Source organism: Oncorhynchus tshawytscha, linkage group LG29 (assembly GCF_018296145.1).
Source record: "Oncorhynchus tshawytscha isolate Ot180627B linkage group LG29, Otsh_v2.0, whole genome shotgun sequence".
NCBI lineage: Eukaryota > Metazoa > Chordata > Actinopteri > Salmoniformes > Salmonidae > Oncorhynchus > Oncorhynchus tshawytscha.
In genome coordinates, this window is record NC_056457.1 from 4,200,478 (window position 1) to 4,222,102 (window position 21,625).

Below are 21,625 nucleotides of genomic sequence, written 5' to 3' on the forward strand. Positions count from 1 at the left end.
ACATCATCTGACCATTACCTTTTTCAGAGTCCAGTAATAACTCACCAGGACCAAAGGAGCGGTAATGGTTTAGAGGCTCTCCGATGATTTAATGTTCATACAGCCCACTAATGGCATTTGTGATAGAGAAATGAGACTGCTGACAGTGTCTGGCTTTGGCAAAATTAAGTGTTAAATTGATGACTACAGACCGGGATGAAAAGGTCCACTAGACTAGCTGAACACTGACAATGGTTCTGACTTTGAAAAGTAAAATTGTTAGAGAGGCCAAGTTGGGGAGGAATTAATTACAGTTTGTCCTTCAATACTGCTGTATGACTGTTAATTTTGCTTTGTGTTTTGCGATTGGAAATTGTGTTCCTTTTTTTTATTGCATTGTAGCTAAATGCATCTCTCTTTGGTGACGTAATGTTATTGTTATAGTGTACATTTGGAATATGTGATAATATTAAAGGAGATAAACCAGCACCTCACATTTATTTGTGACCATGGACCCTGTACCGTATTTATCTGCTCCAAATATAAATCATATACAGTGCCTTTTAAAAGTGTTAAAAGTATTCATCCCCCTTGGCTTTTTTCCAATTTTGTTGCATTACAACCTGTAATTTAAATTGAATTTTATTTGGATTTCACGTAATGGACATACACAAAATAGTTCAAATTGGAGGAGTGAAATGAAAAGAATAACATGTTTTTAAAAAATGTGAAAGTGGTGCGTGCATATGTATTCACCTCACCCCCTTTGCTATCAAACCCCGAAATAAGATCTGGTGCAACCAATTACCTTCAGAAGTTACATCATTTGTTAAATAAAGTCCACCTGTGTGCAATCTAAGTCTCACATGATCTGTCACATGATCTCAGCATATATACACCTGTTTTGAAAGCACCCAGACAGAGTCTGCAACACCACTAAGCAAGGGGCACCACCAAGGAAGTGGCACCATGAAGACCAAGGAGCGCTCTAAACAGGTAAAGGACAAAGTTGTGGAGAAGTACAGATTAGGGTTGGGTTATAAAAAATATCAGAAACTTTAAACATCCAAAGGAGCACAATTAAATCCATGATTAAAAAAATTGAAAGAAAATGGCACCACAACAAACCTGCCAAGAGAGGGCCGCCCACCAAAACTTACAGACCGGGCAAGGAGGGCATTAATCAGAGAGGCAACAAAGAGACCAAATATCTCTGATCTCTGAAGGAGCTGCAAAGCTCTGTCCATGGGACCACTTTAAGTCATACACTCCATAGAGCTTGGCTTACGAAAGAGTGGCCAGAAAAAAAGCCATAGCTTCAAGAAAAAATGAGCAAACACATTTGGTGTTCGCCAAAAGGTATGTGGCAGACTCCCCCAAAAAATGGAAGAAGGTACTCTGGTCAGATGAGACTAAAATTGAGCTTTTTGGCCATCAAGGAAACCGCTACGTCTGGTGCAAACCCAACACCTCTCATTACCCCGAGACCAGCATCTCCACAGTGAAGCATGGTGGTGGCAGCATCATGCTGTTGAGATGTTTTTCATCGGCAGGGACTGGGAAATTGGTCAGAATTGAAGGAACGGTGGACGGCGCTAAATACAGGGAAATTCTTGAGGGAAACCTGTTTCAGTCTTCCAGAGATTTGAGATTGGTACGGAGGTTCACATTCCAGCAGGACATTGACCCTAAGCATACTGTTAAAGCAACACTCGAGTGGTTTAAGGGGAAACATTTAAATGTCTTGGAATGGCCTAGTCAAAGCCCAGACCTCAATCCAATTGAGAATCTGTGGTATGACCTAAAGATTGTTGTACAACAGCGGAACCCATCCAACTTGAAGAAGCTGGAGAAGTTTTGCCTTGTAGAATTGGAAAAAATCCCAGTGGCTAGATGTGCCAAGCTTATAGTGACATACCCCAAGAGACTTGCAGCTGTAATTCATGCAAAAGGTGGCTCTACAAAGTATTGACTTTGGGGGGGGATGAATAGTTATGCACACTCAAGTTCAGTTTTTCTGTCTTATTTCTTATTTGTTTCACAATAAAAAAATATCAAATCAAATCAAATTTTATTTGTCACATACACATGGTTAGCAGATGTTAATGCGAGTGTAGCGAAATGCTTGTGCTTCCGACAATGCAGTAATAACGAACAAGTAATCTAACTAACAATTCAAAAAAAAAACTACTGTCTTATACACAGTGTAAGGGGATAAAGAATATGTACATAAGGATATATGAATGAGTGATGGTACAGAGCAGTATAGGCAAGATACAGTAGATGATATCGAGTACAGTATATACATATGAGATGAGTATGTAAACCAAGTGGCATAGTTAAAGTGGCTAGTGATACATGTATTACATAAGGATGCAGTCGATGATATAGAGTACAGTATCTACGTATGCATATGAGATGAATAATGTAGGGTAAGTAACATTATATAAGGTAGCATTGTTTAAAGTGGCTAGTGATATATTTACATCATTTCCCATCAATTCCCATTATTAAAGTGGCTGGAGTAGAGTCAGTGTCATTGACAGTGTGTTGGCAGTAGCCACTCAATGTTAGTGGTGGCTGTTTAACAGTCTGATGGCCTTGAGATAGAAGCTGTTTTTCAGTCTCTCGGTCCCAGCTTTGATGCACCTGTACTGACCTCGCCTTCTGGATGGCAGCGGGGTGAACAGGCAGTGGCTCGGGTGGTTGATGTCCTTGATGATCTTTATGGCCTTCCTGTAGCATCGGGTGGTGTAGGTGTCCTGGAGGGCAGGTAGTTTGCCCCCGGTGATGCGTTGTGCAGACCTCACTACCCTCTGGAGAGCCTTACGGTTGAGGGCGGTGCAGTTGCCATACCAGGCGGTGATACAGCCCGCCAGGATGCTCTCGATTGTGCATCTGTAGAAGTTTGTGAGTGCTTTTGGTGACAAGCCAAATTTCTTCAGCCTCCTGAGGTTGAAGAGGCGCTGCTGCGCCTTCCTCACGATGCTGTCTGTGTGAGTGGACCAATTCAGTTTGTCTGTGATGTGTATGCCGAGGAACTTAAAACTTGCTACCCTCTCCACTACTGTTCCATCGATGTGGATGGGGGTGTTCCCTCTGCTGTTTCCTGAAGTCCACAATCATCTCCTTAGTTTTGTTGACGTTGAGTGTGAGGTTATTTTCCTGACACCACACTCCGAGGGCCCTCACCTCCTCCCTGTAGGCCGTCTCGTCGTTGTTGGTAATCAAGCCTACCACTGTTGTGTCGTCCGCAAACTTGATGATTGAGTTGGAGGCATGCGTGGCCACGCAGTCGTGGGTGAACAGGGAGTACAGGAGAGGGCTCAGAACGCACCCTTGTGGGGCCCCAGTGTTGAGGATCAGCGGGGAGGAGATGTTGTTGCCTACCCTCACCACCTGGGGGCGGCCCGTCAGGAAGTCCAGAACCCAGTTGCACAGGGCGGGGCGAGACCCAGGGTCTCGAGCTTGATGACGAGCTTGGAGGGTACTATGGTGTTGAATGCCGAGCTGTAGTCGATGAACAGCATTCTCACATAGGTATTCCTCTTGTCCAGATGGGTTAGGGCAGTGTGCAGTGTGGTTGAGATTGCATCGTCTGTGGACCTATTTGGGCGGTAAGCAAATTGGAGTGGGTCTAGGGTGTCAGGTAGGGTGGAGGTGATATGGTCCTTGACTAGTCTCTCAAAGCACTTCATGATGACGGATGTGAGTGCTACGGGGCGGTAGTCGTTTAGCTCAGTTACCTTAGCTTTCTTGGGAATTTTGAATATTCAAAGTAGTAGGCACATTGTGTAAATCAAATAATACAAACCACCCAAACATCTATTTTAATTCTAGGTTGTAAGGCAACAAAATAGGGAAAATGCCAAGGGGGTGAATACTGTCAAAAGCCACTGTACAGTATATCACACATTTATTTTCATTGAACTTTACTAGCTTGGTATTCGTCACATCATGCTGTATTTCTGGTTGGCATGCAGGATAAAGTCTTTCTAAATGACAGACAAAATGAATCCTGTACAGTATTTAAATGGATCCCCTGGACAGGAGCCAACAAGGGTTATGCCAAACATTTTGCCACTAAACAATATCATTACTTTAGGCTTAGTACATATCAGCAGCCCAGTCATTTTTTAAAAGGAATCTTTTAGAGGAAGTGAATAAGCAGACAAATCCACCACAAACACATTTTTTTCTGACTAAAAGCCTCTTACAAGCACAAGCCCCGGATCTACTGTATGGGCAATTAGTTATCTCCCTCTGTTGTTCATTCTCAGTTTGGGCAAGTGTGTAATTTTGTTTGTATGTGTGCGTGCGTGTGTCACTGCATGTGTGTGATTGTGCTCATGAATATTCAGGCAAGTGTGTGTGTGTCTCTCAGCATGTGAATGTGCATGCCTCCCTTGGTAGGACTGAGGATTCGTGGCCTCAGTCCTACCAACCGTGGCGTCCAACTGCTCTTAAACGCTAGTAAAACCAAATGCATGCTTTTCAACCGATCGCTGCCTGCACCCGCATGCCCGACTAGCATCACCACCCTGGATGGTTCCGACCTTGAATATGTGGACATCTATAAGTACCTAGGTGTCTGGCTAGACTGCAAACTCTCCTTCCAGACTCATATCAAACATCTCCAATCGAAAATCAAATCAAGAGTCGGCTTTCTATTCCGCAACAAAGCCTCCTTCACTCACGCCGCCAAGCTTACCCTCAAACTGGATGCAGTCTATCACAGTGCCATCCGTTTTGTCACTAAAGCACCTTATACCACCCACCACTGCGACTTGTATGCTCTGGTCGGGTGGCCCTCGCTACATATTCGTCGCCAGACCCACTGGCTCCAGGTCATCTACAAGTCCATGCAAGGTAAAGCTCCGCCTTATCTCAGTTCACTGGTCACGATGGCAACACCCATCCGTAGCACGCGCTCCAGCAGGTGTATCTCACTGATCATCCCTAAAGCCAACACCTCATTTGGCCGCCTTTCGTTCCAGTACTCTGCTGCCTGTGACTGGAACGAATTGCAAAAATCGCTGAAGTTGGAGACTTTTATCTCCCTCACCAACTTCAAACATCAGCTATCTGAGCAGCTAACCGATCGCTGCAGCTGTACATAGTCTATTGGTAAATAGCCCGCCCATTTTCACCTACCTCATCCCCATACTGTTTTTATTTATTTACTTTTCTGCTCTTTTGCACACCAATATCTCTACCTGTACATGACCATCTGATCATTTATCACTCCAGTGTTAATCTGCAAAATTGTAATTATTCGCCTACCTCCTCATGCCTTTTGCACACATTGTATATAGACTCCCCCTTTGTTTTCTACTGTGTTATTGACTTGTTAATTGTTTATTCCATATGTAACTCTGTGTTGTCTACTCACACTGCTATGCTTTATCTTGGCCAGGTCGCAGTTGCAAATGAGAACTTGTTCTCAACTAGCCTACCTGGTTAAATAAAGGTGAAATAAAAATAAAAATTCCTCTACAGTGACCTCTGTCTATTGTCTCTGGTAATCTTTTCTTCTGCAAAGGGGATGACTAACCCCCAATGTGTATGTCCCCACCCTCCAAGCCTCGCTCTGCATGTTTCTGTATGGGCAGACTAGGCACCAGATGATTATCCCCTGAAGCCATTACCATGCCTGATCCTCTTATCGTTCAACAAACCTGAGTAGGGGTCTGCCAAACTGTGAGGAGCTGCTGCTGCTTCCCCCTGCCCTCTCCTCCTCTCCACTGATGCTCAACGCAGGGGCGAGGAGAGAGCACAGAGATCAAGATAGAGAGAAAGACAGAGAGAGAGCAAGAGATTCAAATAGGGGCCTGTTTGCACACACCACTCTAGAGACGGGCAGCGATCCATTCTAAGGCTGTCTGTAGGTGGCTCAGCATTCTGAGAACACAGTCAAGAACTCATAATGACTCCATCTCCAACCTCCTATCTTTCCCCTTTTCACACCCATCTACTCATACCCCACTGCGTCCTAGACATGGGTCGAAGAACATGTTGTTTAGAAAACTACGCTGTGGGGGGATCCAGTGTGAGTGGCTCAACGATCTTCCCCATGGACAAAGGCTTTGTGCAGTCACCTCCCAGCAAGGGGAATACATCACACTGTTCCATTGTTGTGATGGCACCATATCAAACACAGGAGGCAAAAAAACAATAAAGGAGTGAAAGGATTGAAAGGCATCCCTGGCCCATCCATCTGCAGTATTTACGATGTAAACAAATGTCCTCATTTACATCATAATCATAATCTGGGCCTGTCTTCTTTTCTAATCCATTGTTCACAACTGGAGAAGGTCAGATTTGATGATCTATAGCTATGATCCACTCGTAAGCAGATCATATGTATAAACACACACAAACGTACATACATACAAGCACACAAGCATAAGCGCAGCCAAGCACACATGGCACAGAATCCAAATATGTATTCTCTACAACCATATTTTCCTGCATAGTTCTAAGGATAAAAGGAGTATATTCATATACATTTGTATATGTGGGAAGATGGAAAAATAAATTCCAACCAGAGAAACAATTGAAGAGTGTGTGATTCCCCAAAGTATCATATTCAGTCACTTTTTCATACATCCCTGAAAGGCACAGAAACAGAACAGAAGAACCAATTAATGATACCATTTTGTCATGTCTGCACCGGTTTAGCTACTTTTATGCTTTTGAACTTGATTCAAAAATCTGTATTTTCCCCACTAATAAGTTTTGAACAGAACTTTTTGGATATATTGTCCTTCAAACTATTGGCCTCAAAAGGTGCATTTTCACGTTTATACATAAACAACCACTATTGTGCTACAAGGGAAATGCCTCTGCAATACTACAACAGGAGAGCTTCTGTGAAAATGCACAGTGCTCACATAAGAGCTTTGCCTGAAAATGGAGCAACTGCACATTTTAGTTCTTGAAAGCACCTGGTTGGGTGGCGTTGACGAATCTTGTTATATTTAACTCTGACACAAAGGTAGAAGATTTATGTAATTATTCTCTCTTTCGCTCATTCATGCATCATACATCTTTTTTAATCAAGGGAGGGAAACCATCTTTCCAGGAAAAACCTAAATAATCTATCTGAGCCATTAATATCCAACAGCCGAGACTATCTTGAAAAGTAATGGATGCATCCCTATGTGACACCCTACTCCCCATAGGGCTCTGCTTAAAAGTAGTGCGATGTGTATGGAATAGAGTGACATTTGGAACTCAGCCAATGTCTACTTCTGACATTCATCTTTTTCTCCTTTGCATTTTGAAGATATCCTCAAACATTTCGGCGTTGTATTATGCAAAGTTATCTTTTCTCTGGCAGTTTTACTCTGTTTCCCGTGTTATACCACTCACCGCGCTGCCAACAAATAGCATTTAAAATCACTACTGGGGTTTTAACTGCCTCAAACACCACCACCTACAATTTGCCAGAGGGGAACTCAAGAGTACTGTGCGTAGGGAATGCATGCGAGTCAGTGTGAGTTGGAAGTGGGAACATGTGCAGAAATTGATGGCTCTAAGCAAGTTCTTGTTTGTTTTGACGGGGGCTAATATAAGCCTAGTCAATGTGTACAAAAGTAAAATCAGGTTCAGTATCCAAAAGGTATTTGCCTATTCTGGCAGGTCAACATGCCTTGAGCATATTTATTCATTTTGCAAAGTGACCATATGACATTTTAAATGATTCTTTCCATGGCAGGTTGAGAATATTTATAGCAGTGGCACTTACGATTTAATCTCAGAGCAACTGTCCGTACAGTAATGAACAACACCAAAGCAATAAACTACCAGCAAATACTATAGAAATTAATCTGTGAGTCTGTTTCCCTAATGGCACCATATCCCCTATAGAATACACTCTTTTTAATCAGGGCCCATAGGGCTCTGGTTAAAATGTGTGTAATATATAAGGATTAGGTTGCCATTTCAGACAGAACAGGCTACACATTAGTCTGTAAAAAAAAAAAGAGCTAGTCATATAGGTTCCATTTACCAATACAGACTAATGGGCATATACATTTTCGATTTAATTCACAGCAACGACAAAACAACTTTACAATAATAGTACTATATGAACATCTTAGCCAAACACCTGGTACCATTTCTACAAAGCTTGAAATGACTAGTCAGCAGTATTGCTGACCTCCATGAAAACATATGGGACCCTTAATCCATGATATTGTCCTTAACAATGTCCTAATAAAGGCATTATGTGGGTAGACTGTATAGCCAATCCCCTAGAGCAGGGCTCTCCAACCCTCTTCCTGGAGATCTATCGTCCTGTAGGTTTTCACTTTGACCCTTATCTAGCCCATTTGATTCTAATAATTAGCAGATTGATATGCTTAACCAGGTTAGTTAAAACTGGGGTTGTAGCGAAAACCTATAGGATAGCTCTCCACGAACAGGGTTGGAGACCCATGCCATAGAGGACTGATACTAAAAAGCTTATGCGACTGAAGCAGTGGAGGCTGGTGAGGGGAGGACAGCTCATAATAATAGCTGAAATGGAATGAATGGCACGATATCAATATGGACAATTGTCACGCCCTGACCTGAGTATTCTTTGTTTTCTTGATTGTTTTGGTTAGGTCAGGGTGTGACATGGGTGATGTATGTGTTTTTTGAACTGTCTAGGATTTTTTGTAGGTTTATGGGATTGTTTACCATCTAGGTGTTTATATATGTCTATGGTTGCCTAGATTCTTTCTCAATTAGAGGCAGTTGTTTATCGTTGTCTCTGATTGGGAACCATATTTAAGCAGCGGGTTATTGTCTTTGTCTAGTTGCCTGTGTCTGCACTTTTGTATGATAGCTTCACGTTCGTTTTGTTATTTAGTATAGTTTGTTTAGTGTCTATCTTTATTAAAAGTATAATGTATTCACATCACGCTGCACCTTGGTCTTCTCACTACGACGAACGTGACAACAATTGTGTGTATGACATTGTTCCAATCATTCCGTTCCAACCATTACTACTGTGAGAGCGCGTACTCCAATATAAAGTGCATCCAGATACCACGTGACTGATGAAGACGCTTACCCTTTTGAGAATAATGATTCCTTCCTGATTGTGTTCACTGGTGAGGATGTCAAACATGTTGTCGCCGTCCCCGGGTACGACGTTGTACTCTACTTCTGCGTTCTTCCCGATGTCCAAGTCATGAGCTTTGATCCTTCCCACAGCAAAACCCACTGCAGAGGACTCGGGGACTCTCAGGTGAAAGAAACCTTACAGAAAAAAAACAAATAAATAGATTAATCTAGTCTTATTCATTTTCAACTTCTGGCATTGTGTTGGGCTTTTTTTCAGTGTGTCCCGAAATGGTTTGGAAGTGAGCAACAGGGCAACTGCATATGCTAATTGGCATTGTCATTATTTGTGCAATGCAGCAAGAGAGAGTGAGAGAAAGATAGAGAGAAAGATTAAGAGAAATTTAGAAAGAGGGGTACCGTAGATAGAGAGAGAGGTACTGTAGAGAAAGAGAGATGTAGAGAGAGAGAGAGAAGGAGAGAGAGAGAGAGAAAGATAAAGAGAGAGAGAGAGTAGAACGACTGAGACAGCAGCAAATATAAAAACACACAAGTAGAAATAAGAACACGAGAAAGTAAGAAGCTATATACAGGGTAAGTTCCAATATCATATTCAGAATGTGCAGGGATACTAGAGTGAAAGAGGTAGATACAGTGCATTCGGAAAATATTCAGATCCCTTGACTTAAAAATATACAGTGGCTTGCGAAAGTATTCACCCCCTTGACATTTTTCCTATTTTGTTGCCTTATAATTGGGGGGTTTGTATCATTTGATTTACACAACATACCTACCACGTTGAAGATGCTAAATGTTTTTTCTTGTGAGACAAAAAAACAGAACTTGAGCGTGCATAACTATTCACCCCCCCAAACTCAATACTTTGTAGAGCCAACTTTTGCAGCAATTACAGCTGCAAGTCTCTTGGGGTATGTCTCTATAAGCTTGGCACATCTAGTCATTGGGATTCTTCAAGGAGAAACTGCTCCAGCTACTTCAAGTTGGATGGGTTCCACTGGCGTACGGCAATCTTTAAGTAATACCACAGATTCTCAATTGGATTGAGGTCTGGGCTTTGACTAGGCCATTCCAAGACATTTCAATGTTTCCCCTTAACTTTTTAGTGACGGGGCAGTATTCGGAAATTTGGATGAATGACGTGCCAAAGTAAAGTGCCTGCTACTCAGGCCCAGAAGCTAGGATATGCAAATTGGTAGATTTGGATAGGAAACACTCTACCGTTTCCAAAACTGTTAAAATCATGCATGTGAGTATAACATAACTGATATGGCAGGCGAAAACCTGAGGAAAATCCATCCAGGAAGTGAGATTTTTTAAATTGAATGCCTATTGAGTATCTAATGTTATAGGATGCAGATTGCAGTTCCTATACCTTCCACTAGATGTCAACAGTCTTTAGACATTGTTTCAGGCTGGTTTTCTGAAAAATGAAGAAAAATTTGACCTTTGTGTCAGGGGACTGGGGAAGCATGCAGTGCTGGTTTGCACCCGTGACTGTGTGCACGCCCTTCAACTTTTTCCTTTCTATTGAATACACTATTGTCCAGTTATATAGACAAATGACAACCTGAGTATTAATAATAAACATTGTTTGACATGTTTCAACAAACTTTACCGGTACTGTTAGGGTGTATTCGTTTTGACCGCCTTTGAGCCAGTGGACTACTGAATAAAACGCGCCAACAAAACAGAGATTTTGGGATATAAAGAGGGACTTTTTTGAACAAAACAAACATTTATTATGTAGCTGGGACTCTTGTGACTGCAACGGTAAGTGATTAATTTGATCGCTATTTCTGACTTTCGTGACTCCTCTACTTGGTTGGAAAATGTTTGTATGCTTTTGTAAGCAAGCGCTGTCCTCAGATAATCGCATGGTATGGCTTTCACCGTAAAGCCTTCTTGAAATCTGACAGAGCGGTTGGATTAACAAGAAGTTAATCTTTAAGCCGATGTATAACACTTGTATTTTTATGAATGTTAATTTTGACTATTTCTCTGTTTTGAATTTGGCGTTCTGCAATTTCACCGGATGTTGTCGATGTGGTTCGGTAGCAGAACGCCTGCACCAGAGAGGTTAAACCACTCGAGTTTTGCTTCAGCAGAATGCTTAGGTTCATTGTCCTGCTGGAAGTTGAACCTCCGTCCCAGTATTTAAGCTCTTGAAGACTGAAACAGGTTTCCCTCAAGAATTTCCATGTATTTAGTGTCATCCATCATTCCTTCAATTCTGACAAGTTTCCCAGTCCCTGTCGATGAAAAGCATCCCCGCAGCATGATGCTGCCACCACCATGCTTCACTGTGGGGGATACTGTTCTCGGGGTGATGAGGGGTGTTGGGTTTGCTCCAGACATAGCGTTTTCCTTGATGGCCAAAAAGCTCAATTTTAGTCTCACCTGACCAGAGTACATTCTTCCATATGCCTTTTTTTCTGGCCACTCTTCCGTAAAGCCCAGCTCTGTAGATGACTTTATAAAGTGGAACTATGGACAGAAACTCAGTCTCTGCTATGGAGTTTTGTAGCTCTTTCAGGGTTATCTTTGGTCTCTTTGTTGCCTCTCTGATTTAATGCCCTCCTTTCCTGGTCTGTGAGTTTTTAATGGGCGGCCCTCTCTTGGCAGGTTGGTTGTGGTTCCATATTCTTACATAAAACAAAATTGATTTGTGCTCCGTGGAATGTTCAAAGTTTCTGATATTTATTTATAACCCAACTCTAATCTGTACTTCACAACTTTGTCCCTGACCTGTTTGTAGAGCTCCTTGGTCTTCATGGTGCCGCTTGCATGATGGTGCCCCTTGCTTAGTGGTGTTACAGACTCTGGGGCCTTTCAGAACAGGGGTATATATACTGAGACCATTGACAGATGATGTGACACTTAGATTGCACAAAGGTGGACTTTATGTAACTAATTATGTGACTTCTGAAGGTAATTGGTTGCACCAGATCTTATTTAGGAGCTTCATAGCAAAGGGGGTGAATGCATATGCACACACCACTTTCCGTTTAATTGTATTTTTGTTGGCATTGTATTGTTTTTGATTATCAATTTACACACAATACCCCATAATGACAAAGCAAAATCGGTTTATTTAGAAAGTATTCAGACCCTTTACTTAGTACTTTCTTGAAGAACTTTTGGAATGGATTACAGCCTTGAGTATTCTTGGGTAAGACGCTAAAAGCTTGGCACACCTGTATTTGGGGGATTTCTCCCATTCTTATCTGCAGATCCTCTCATGCTCTGTCAGGTTGGATGGGGAGCGCTGTAGATAATTTCAGGTCTCTCCAGAGATGTTCGATCAGGTTCAAGTCTGGGCTCTGGCTGGGACGCTCAAGAACATTCAGAGACTTGTCCCGAAGCCACTCTTGCATTGTCTTGGTCGTGTTCTTAGGGTTGTTGTCCTTTTGGAAGGTGAGCCTTCACCCCAGTCTGAGCGCTCTGGAGCAGGTCATCAAGGATCTCTCTGTACTTTGCCCTGTTCATCTTTCCCTCGATCCTGACTAGTCTCCCAGTCCCTGCTGCTGAAAAACATCCCCACAGCATGATGCAGCACCCACCATGCTTCACCAAAGTGATTGTGCCAGGTTTCCTCCAGTCCCTTAGATGAAATTCCCCCGAGCGGGCTGTCATATGCCTTTTAAAATCCAAGCAGACTGGCCACTTTACCATGTATGCCTGATCAGTGGAGTGCTGTAGTGATGGTTGTAATCTGAAAGGTTTTCCCATCTCCACAGAGGAACTCGGGAGCTCTGTCAGAGTGACCATCGGATTCTTGGTCACCTCCCTGATGAAGGCCCTTCTCCCCCGATTGCTCAGTTTAGCTCTGTGGCCAGCACTAGGAAGAGTCGTGGTGGTTCCAAACTTCTTCCATTTAAGAATGATGGAGACCACCGTGTTGTTGGGGACCTTCAATGCTGCAGAATTGTTTTGGTACCGTTCCCCAGATATGTGTATCGACACAATCCTGTCCCGGAGCTCTACGGATAATTCCTTCGACCTCATGGCCTTATATAGACAGATGAGGTTGAAGTCGGAAGTTTACATACACCTTAGCCAAATATATTTAAACTCCGTTTTTCACAATTTTTGACATTTAATCCTAATAACAATTCCCTGTCTTGGGTCAGTTAGGATCACCACTTTATTTTAAGAATTGAAATGTCAGAATAATAGAGAGAATGATTTATTTCAGCTTTCATTTCTTTCATCACATCCCAGTGGGCCAGAAGTTTACATACACTCAATTAGTATATGGTAGCAGTGCCTTTAAATTGTTTAACATGGGTCAAACATTTCAGGTAGCCTTCCACAAGCTTCCCACAATAAGTTTGGTGAAATTTGGCACATTACTCCTGACAGAGCTAGTGTAACAGAGTCAGGTTTGTAGGCCTCCTTGCTCGCCCACAAATTTTCTATAGGATTGAGGTCAGGGCTTTGTGATGGCCACTTTCCTCCGAACATAACAATGGTCATTATGGCCACATGGGGACAAAGAACGTACTTTTTGGAGAAATGTCCTCTTGTCTAATGAAACAAAAATAGAACTGTTTTGCCATAAGGACCATCATTATGTTTAGAGGAAAAAGGGGGAGGCTTGCAAGCCAAAGAACCATCCCAACCGTGAAGCACGGGAGTGGCAGCATCATGTTGTGGTGGTGCTTTGCTGCAGGAGGGACTGGTGCACACACAAAATAAATGGCATCATGAGGCAGGAACATTATGTGGATATATCAAAGCAACATCTCAAGACATCAGTCAGGAAGTTAAAGCTTGGTCGCAAATGGGTCTTCCAAATGGACAATGACTCCAAGCATTCTTCCAAAGTTCTGGAAAAATTGCTTAAGGACAACAAAGTCAAGGTATTGGAGAAGCCATCACAAAGTCCTGACCTCAATTCCATAGAAAATGTGTGGGCAGAACTGAAAAAGCGTGTGCGAGCAAGGAGGCCTTACATACCTGACTCAGTTACACCAGCTCTGTCAGGAGGAATGGGCCAACATTCACTCAACTTATTGTGGGAAGCGTGTGGAAGGCTACCTGAAACCTTTGACCCATGTTAAACGATTTAAAGGCAATGCTACCAAATACTAATTGAGTGTATGTAAACTTCTGACCCACTGGGAATGGGATGAAAGAAATAAAAGCTGAAATAAATCATTCCCTGCACTATTATTCTGACATTTCACGTTAAAATAAAGTGTTGATCCTAACTGACCTAAAATAGGGAATTGTTACTAGGATTAAATGTCAGGAATTGTGAAAAACTGAGTTTAAATGTATTTGGCTAAGGTGTATGTAAACTTTTGACTTCAACTGTATGTATGTATGTACGTACGTATGTATGTATGCTTATAGGCTTTATTCATAAATATGCATTTTTAAACTTGTTGAATTGATCCATGTTGTTCAAAAATGCAGACTTTGGATGTTCATGGATCAATAAATGAATAAAATACAAAATCTTCCACAATAACACAATCCGCATGTTTGGCCTGCCTCCAGTTTCTTACTTGTGCACTGATTAACTATTTAATTTAAATGACTTGTTTGGAATCTTAAAGTATATACTTAATTCCAGAAATGTTATTACAGGCATCAGATCCCATGCTGACTCTGTCTTGAGTTAAATAACACTGCAACTGAAAATGGATAATTTCCCTTTAAATAATGAAGAACTAATTAATGAAAGGTACATTTCTAAGTATGTTTAATTGTATGTGGGAAGGTACTAAGCTATAAAATAAATAATATATAGTGAAAAAATATAAAGAACATAGACACATGTCCTTTGGGCATCAGCATTATAATCAATTATTCAATCATGATATGAAATGGCAATATTAAAACCGATATTATGAATATGAAACCGAAATGTAAAAATGTAAAGCAAACTTCATACACATCAACACCAACAGAATAACAACTCCCTCCCTCCCTCAATTGGTGTGTGCAAACAGGCCCCTATTTGAATCTCTTCCTCACTCTCTCTTACTTTTGGAGAACCTTGGTGGGTTGTCGTTGACGTCGCTGAGGGTGATGTTGATGGTGGTGGTCCCGGCCAGACCTCCCAGCTGACCTCCCATATCCTTCGCCTGGATAAGCACCTGGTACTGCTCCTTCACCTCGCGGTCCATGTTCGGCAAGGCCGTCCTTATTATACCTAACGACAACATGGTATCATTAGAACATGTCAAAACGGCTGATATCTAGGCATTTTACTTTAATGTCACATAAGCTGTAGGGGATAGGGGATAGGTGGAGACATGATAATAGAGATGGGACAAGTTGAGTGTTAAGGCGCTGCTGCTCGATGACCCCTTTTTCTGCTAGAGGGTTCAAATGTACAAATGACCTGGGTAGTAGCACCCCCCTTTAGAAAGAGGCTTCACTTAAAGGTGCATTAATGTACCTGAAGTCAAGGTGTGAATTAAGGGGGAGCCAGGTGGTGCTCAGCTCCCTTGAATGAGAGGTTAGCTCCCTAAATGAAGTCAATCTTTGGGGGAGAGGGGGTGATTCTAAATACTGCTATTTTAACCATTCTCTGTTTTCTTAAAATATAGTGGGAAATATGTTTTACAGTGGTAAATATTAAAATATAGCAAACACCCCCACCTCTGTCATGGTTCAACTATTTATTTCTATGTGGCGGTGCTATCCACACAGAGGTGCTGAATTTTGGCCTCAGCTGAGCTCCTTTATGCATAGATTTTCCTTCGTACTTCCTAATTTCCGTCATTTGTTTGCCATGCATCCTTGATAAAAATAGCTTATGCCTTTATTCCAATGCATTCGATTTATCTGTTGATTAATTATTGTTTGCTTTTGTCAGTCAGCTGTTTCAGAGTGCTAATTGCTTTGTTTTTCAGGTGTTCTCCATGGCCACAAGTAGTTTAATCTGCTTTATTATTTTCTATCAATATTTCTTTTCTTTCCTGGATAACCTACAGCTAGACACCAATGCACATCCAACAAGTAGGCTATATGTTAATAACAGTTTTATTTATTTATTAATATATTTTTATTTCACCTTTATTTAACCAGGTAGGCCAGTTGAGAACAAGTTCTCATTTACAGCTGCGACCTGGCCAAGATAGTGTATGCAAATGGCGTGAGGAGGTAAGGAAATAAATAGGCCATAGTGGCGAAGTAATTACAATTTAGCAAATTAACACTGTAGTGATAGATTTGCAGATGATGATGTGCAAGTAGAGATACTGGTGTGCAAAAGAGCAAAAAAGTAAATAAAAACAATATGGGGATGAGGTAGATAGATTGGATGGGCAATTTAGAGATGGGCTGTGTACAGCTGCAGCGATCGGTTAGCTGCTCGGATAGCTGATGTTTAAAGTTATTGAGGGAGATATAAGTCTCCAACTTCAGTGATTTTTGCAATTCGTTCCAGTCATTGGCAGCAGAGAACTGGAAGGAAAGGCAGCCGAAGGAGGAATTGGCTTTGGGGGTGACCAGTGAAATATATCTGCTGGAGCGCGTGCTGTGGGTGAGTGCTGCTATGGTAACCAGTAAGCTGAGATAAGGCGGGGTTTTACCTAGCAAAGACTTGTGGATGACCTGGAGTCAGTGGGTCAGGCGACGAATATGGAGCAAGGGCTAGACAACGAGAGCATACAGGTCGGAGTGGTGGGTTGTGTATGGGGCTTTGGTGACATAAGAGATGGCACTGTGATAGACTGACTATAAGGTGACTCTTCTTGTTAAAAGAGGTTAACTTTCAGTTAGAAGCATTCAATTTTGCAATGGCATAGGCCTACATTATTTTGGATTTGTGTGCCCATGAGAACTGTTTCCACAGCAAAATGTTTTACATAGGCATATTTACACTTACAGTGCATTTTCCAAGATCTCAAAGATCCATGGTTCATACCGGGTTTAAGTTAAATATTCAAATTAAATTGTTAAATGCTTAATAATTACAAATAACACTGTCGTAAACGTCATTAATGTAAGGAAAGAAAGGCTTTGTTTTATGTCACATGATCTGTGAAGACACCAAGCATTAACTTATGAATATGGACAACTCATGAACTAGGGTGTGAAACATGTTTTGATTCAACTCATGTTCTGTATTATATTGAATGTAGGCTACCTGTTCTGCGTGTGTTCATGTGTGAAAAATTGTCTCGGTTGAGAGGGTAGGCTACCGGCAGTGGTGTAGGCCTAGTCGAGGGTAAATGCAAGTAAACGCTGTTAACCCACCTTTTTTAGAAAAATGCATTAAAAGTATAGGGAGTATGACTTTTTTCACTTTAACCTGCAATCGGTGTTTAACCACCTATTTTTTTTTACCACTACATCACTGGCTATTGGTAGGCCTATTTGAAGTTCATGGTAATACACATTGTAGCCTGGTCTAGTAAGTTCACCGTGTGTGTTAGAGTGACCATCCTGTTTTTTCCAGGACAGATTCAGACCCATTTCAGGTGTGCCAACTTTTCAGTCTACAAAAAAGGTCAATTCGTCAACAATCAACAACATCAATGAATGTGGGCCTTATCAATGGCAATCGCTGAATGTCATTATGCACATTTTCTGGTGTTTTGTAAACAGATGTCTATTTCCATTCATCAAATGGAGCGAGTGTACATGCAGTTTATTTGATGGGATAATTTTGGAGTGGACGAACATGCACAGGTAGCCTACTTTGTGAAGTGATTTGTTTGGCTATCAGATTAAAATATATGACTGGTCGTGTTCATGACACATTAAAAGGTAATTCATTTTTATCTTTTAAATGACGTAAGTTCATGCACTCAATAGAACCCCCCAAATGTCATGGTGTAATTCGCACTCTGATGAGATAGAAATACTGGAGACACTTGACGTTCAATACTGAACTTAGTGAGGCTTTGAGGGACCCTGAGATCAGAGCAAATATACAGCAGAGTAATGGCCAGGTCAGGTTGGAAGATGTCGGAGTGATAGAAGATATGTAAAGGGGGCAAGATGTAAGTTTACTTTTCTCGTATTCCCCCATCAGTCACATGAAAAGGACAGATGTCACATTTGAACCTAAGATCCTGTGTTCTGCGTGTGCAACAATCAAATGATGATGTTTTTTGACAATCATATCCTGTTTAGGGGATTCACGCTCTAGCAGGGAGGGAGGATGCTGTGAAGTATATGGTGATTTAGGCATGTGATTCCTTCCCCCGCTTTTCTTTTCCCTCTCTCCTTCTTGTTTGTTCGGCTGCATTGATGTATGTTTGGCTGTAGAGGCAGCTTCAGCATGGCAAACATCTGTTTTAACAGTTTTTTCGCCATCAGGTTGGAAATACAGTCGCAGCGCGTGTTTTGTATACTCTCTTGGGCGGAAAGACATGATCTGTGATTCTCCTTATTCCCTTTCTCCCTGTGATATCACATTGGAAATGGTTAACGTGATCCATCCACAGCCCATTTTGAACTGTGTTACCATTGTGGACATTGTGCTAAAGGTTCTAACTTTTTTAATGGTAATCTCTATTTGAGCATTAAAATATAATCTGCTCTATGTTGTATCAGTGTAAAAAATACCATCTATTGCATTTTATCCATGGTATAGTATCTTTTTCGTTCCACGTGCAAAATACAGTTACTGGAATGATTTTTAGGTGTGCTTGCTGAAAGCACCAACTACTGAAATCCAATATACTTGTTGTTATTTGATGTACTTGCTGAAAGCATTTAAGGGTCTACCGCTCTGGATCAGCCAAATGCATCATGGTATGAAGGCCAATGAGACGTCCCATGGTCCTTTGGAGCAATGGACTCTGGAGGGAAGAGCAGTCTTCATGACATGGGTGTCATACAAAGGATCCCCTTCAATCTAACAGGGTCAACGGCTTGACCTGGACATTTTTTTATATATTTTTTTATAACCCATTGCATCATTTGCTCAGAGCTCAGATATAAAAAGCCAAGTGGCATATGAGGAGAAAAAAGGAGAGTGTCCGTATTTGCTGTTGATCAGGAGTTTGAGAGAGCTGGTAGTAAACCATGAACCCTCCTGCCCGCCAGTTCCACACCATAATGCCTGCATTAACATTCTGAAGTGGCTCATGAGATTTCAGGGACACTGTCTCTCTTCACACTCCAGCTAACTTCCTCGGCAACCACGGCGATAGACACACACACAAAAACAGACTTTCACACCACATAACCACTTATCTGATTGAGTATTGCTGCAGGCCCTAAGGATTTCCAATATCGGGATAAGAATATGGCCATGTGAAACCGAGAGCAGAAATATGTCTAGGTTCACTCAGAAGACAAAAAATGACTAATAATAATCGGTTTCCATCCTGTTCCAACTGAGGGCTGAGAGGAATCGAAAGGACGGAGGAGGGAGGACAGAAAACAGATGCAGCTCAGCTGTGTTTAAACCTTTGACTGCTAAAGTAAAGTAAACATTTTCACAAAAAAACAACTTGTAATGAACCCGGCTGCATCCCATCACTCCAAACCTTGCTGCTATGAAACGCTCACTGTTTATAATGCCCCTCACCAAAACTCTCTGACTGGGATACAGCTATTTTAAAGCGAAGTCTAAGACCAGTAATAGCGATATATTTCTCTTGCAAATTTTTTAACAAGTATTTTTATTACATACAGTAGTTCCTTGTTCCACCCGGAGTGGGATAAAAACACTCCCCCCCCCTGCTAATCAGATGTTGAACAGTAAACAAGTTCTTCTGAAACAACAAAGAGAGAGCTTTTGAGAAAGAGAGCAGTCCAGAGCAAAGTATTGGAAGAAGCACAAGTGCCATTCTTTAAAAGACTTGACTCGGCTCCCGGTCGTTTCAGTTTATGAAATCAATATGAATGTGGACCACATCAGTGTGCTGATTAAATCCGCTATTTTGGAGAAGGGGCGTTAAAAGCGGGAGATTCAAAAACTTTTTAGACAATAACAGATAGTTCAACCAAGAATCTTGAGGATACTGTTTTTCTCCAGTGACATACATACATTTTTATTTCAATTGTTTTCAGATTAAAATACATAATACACATCTAAATTATAACACAGACAATTTGACTTTGACACATTAATAGAAGTAGATACTGTATCGAACAGTAGACTACAGCAAATACATATGGGTTAGAGTGTTGTAGGGTTCTTGACAGTTAGCTGTCTATTATAAGACTGATGCTCGCTGGCCCCAGTTGGCTCCTGGACACGCATGATGGGCAGGGTCAAAGAGGTGCTGATCCCTTGACACTGGCATAGATCTAGAACCACTACCATTATGTTTGCAGTCACTACCACTACTATTGCACACCATAATTCCTTCAAGACAAGCAAGCACACACATTTTCTTCAGGAAATGCCCTTTTCTAGTTTAAATTTAGACTTTTACAGAGGACAAAGCTGTGAGCACTGCACACATTTAATTATATGACTATACTAGCTACAGAATTTAACTGCTGCCATACACTAACCGGCCTAATCCCAATTTCCTAGTATTGAGGTATGTGAAAAGTAATTTGTAGGCGCTATTATTGATTGTTTTTCCTGCTTTTCCAAAGAAGTATAGCAATGATAGAGAACCTTATCAGTCCACAGTTAGGAAATGGAAGTTATAGCGTGTCACTGTTTCTAATCCATTGCCCTGTAATCAAATCAAGATATTTCGCTCATTTGTTTATTCGGATCGATAATGTGTAATTAAGTTGAAGACAACACCTTGTCCATACTAATGTTAGAAAGTTAGAATATCTGCCCGTCTATTACACTTTCACATCTACAGAACTTGGCATTCATCTTTTATGAAGTGTCTTTAGTATCATTAAAGGTGAAGACTGTTATTTTATCTAATACATTCTCTGTAATATTTATTACATGATTAAACTAATCATGCAACTGTAATTAACTAGGAAGTCGGGGAACCACGGAAAATCTACAGATTACAAAGTTATATTTTTCAGAATACAACTCCTCAGATATTTTAATATCTGATCAATTCGTCTTCTATTAATTAATTATTCTTTACCTTACGTCAGTCTCATTCCAAACGTTGTAAATGGTTGGTTATTTGCACGAACTCAGGCTAAACTATGAGTCATCCATACACCAATTGGCTTAATAATTTATTTACTAACTAACTAAATGATCACAGAAATGCATAACAAACAAACAGTAGGTATTGGTTACTAACAATGATAAGGAAGATCCCTTAGTGGGCTGAACCGATATGACGGCTTGGTATACAAAGAAAAGGGGGTGTGGACCGATAAAGGAGCGGGAAAGACAAAATGGATCACTACACACAGTGTAAAGTTATATTAATTGAAATGCTAATCCTTTGCACATGAACCCTCGCTCATTCGGGAGTAATTGCAATTAATATATTTATGCCCATATGTCGTTGTTGTCTTCTCTGTTGGAATCATCGGTCCGTCTGCTGGAGAGTCAGTTCATCAGAGAGACTTTGGTTACTCATGGTGGTAGCTCTATCGGCGGCTCCTGACAGTGTCTGTTGTAATGGATCCATCAGGCGTCCAATGTTCTTAGAGTAGATGTTTCAGCGGTTGTCAGTATTCGCATCCCAGGTTTACATAATTTCAAACTGCA

General features: G+C 41.3%; 1 protein-coding gene across 1 annotated transcript in view; it reads right to left on the reverse strand.

The window, feature by feature from the left end:
• LOC112228031 (cadherin-12-like) overlaps positions 1 to 21,625 on the reverse strand; it is a 207,040-nt gene that overhangs the window by 50,688 nt on the left and 134,727 nt on the right. Inside the window, exons 5-6 of the mRNA XM_024393152.2 lie at positions 15,050 to 15,217; positions 9,044 to 9,231 (exon numbers count right to left, since the gene is read on the reverse strand). Of these exons, the coding sequence (XP_024248920.1) occupies positions 9,044 to 9,231; positions 15,050 to 15,217 (356 nt within the window). The remainder of the gene's footprint in view (positions 1 to 9,043; positions 9,232 to 15,049; positions 15,218 to 21,625) is intronic.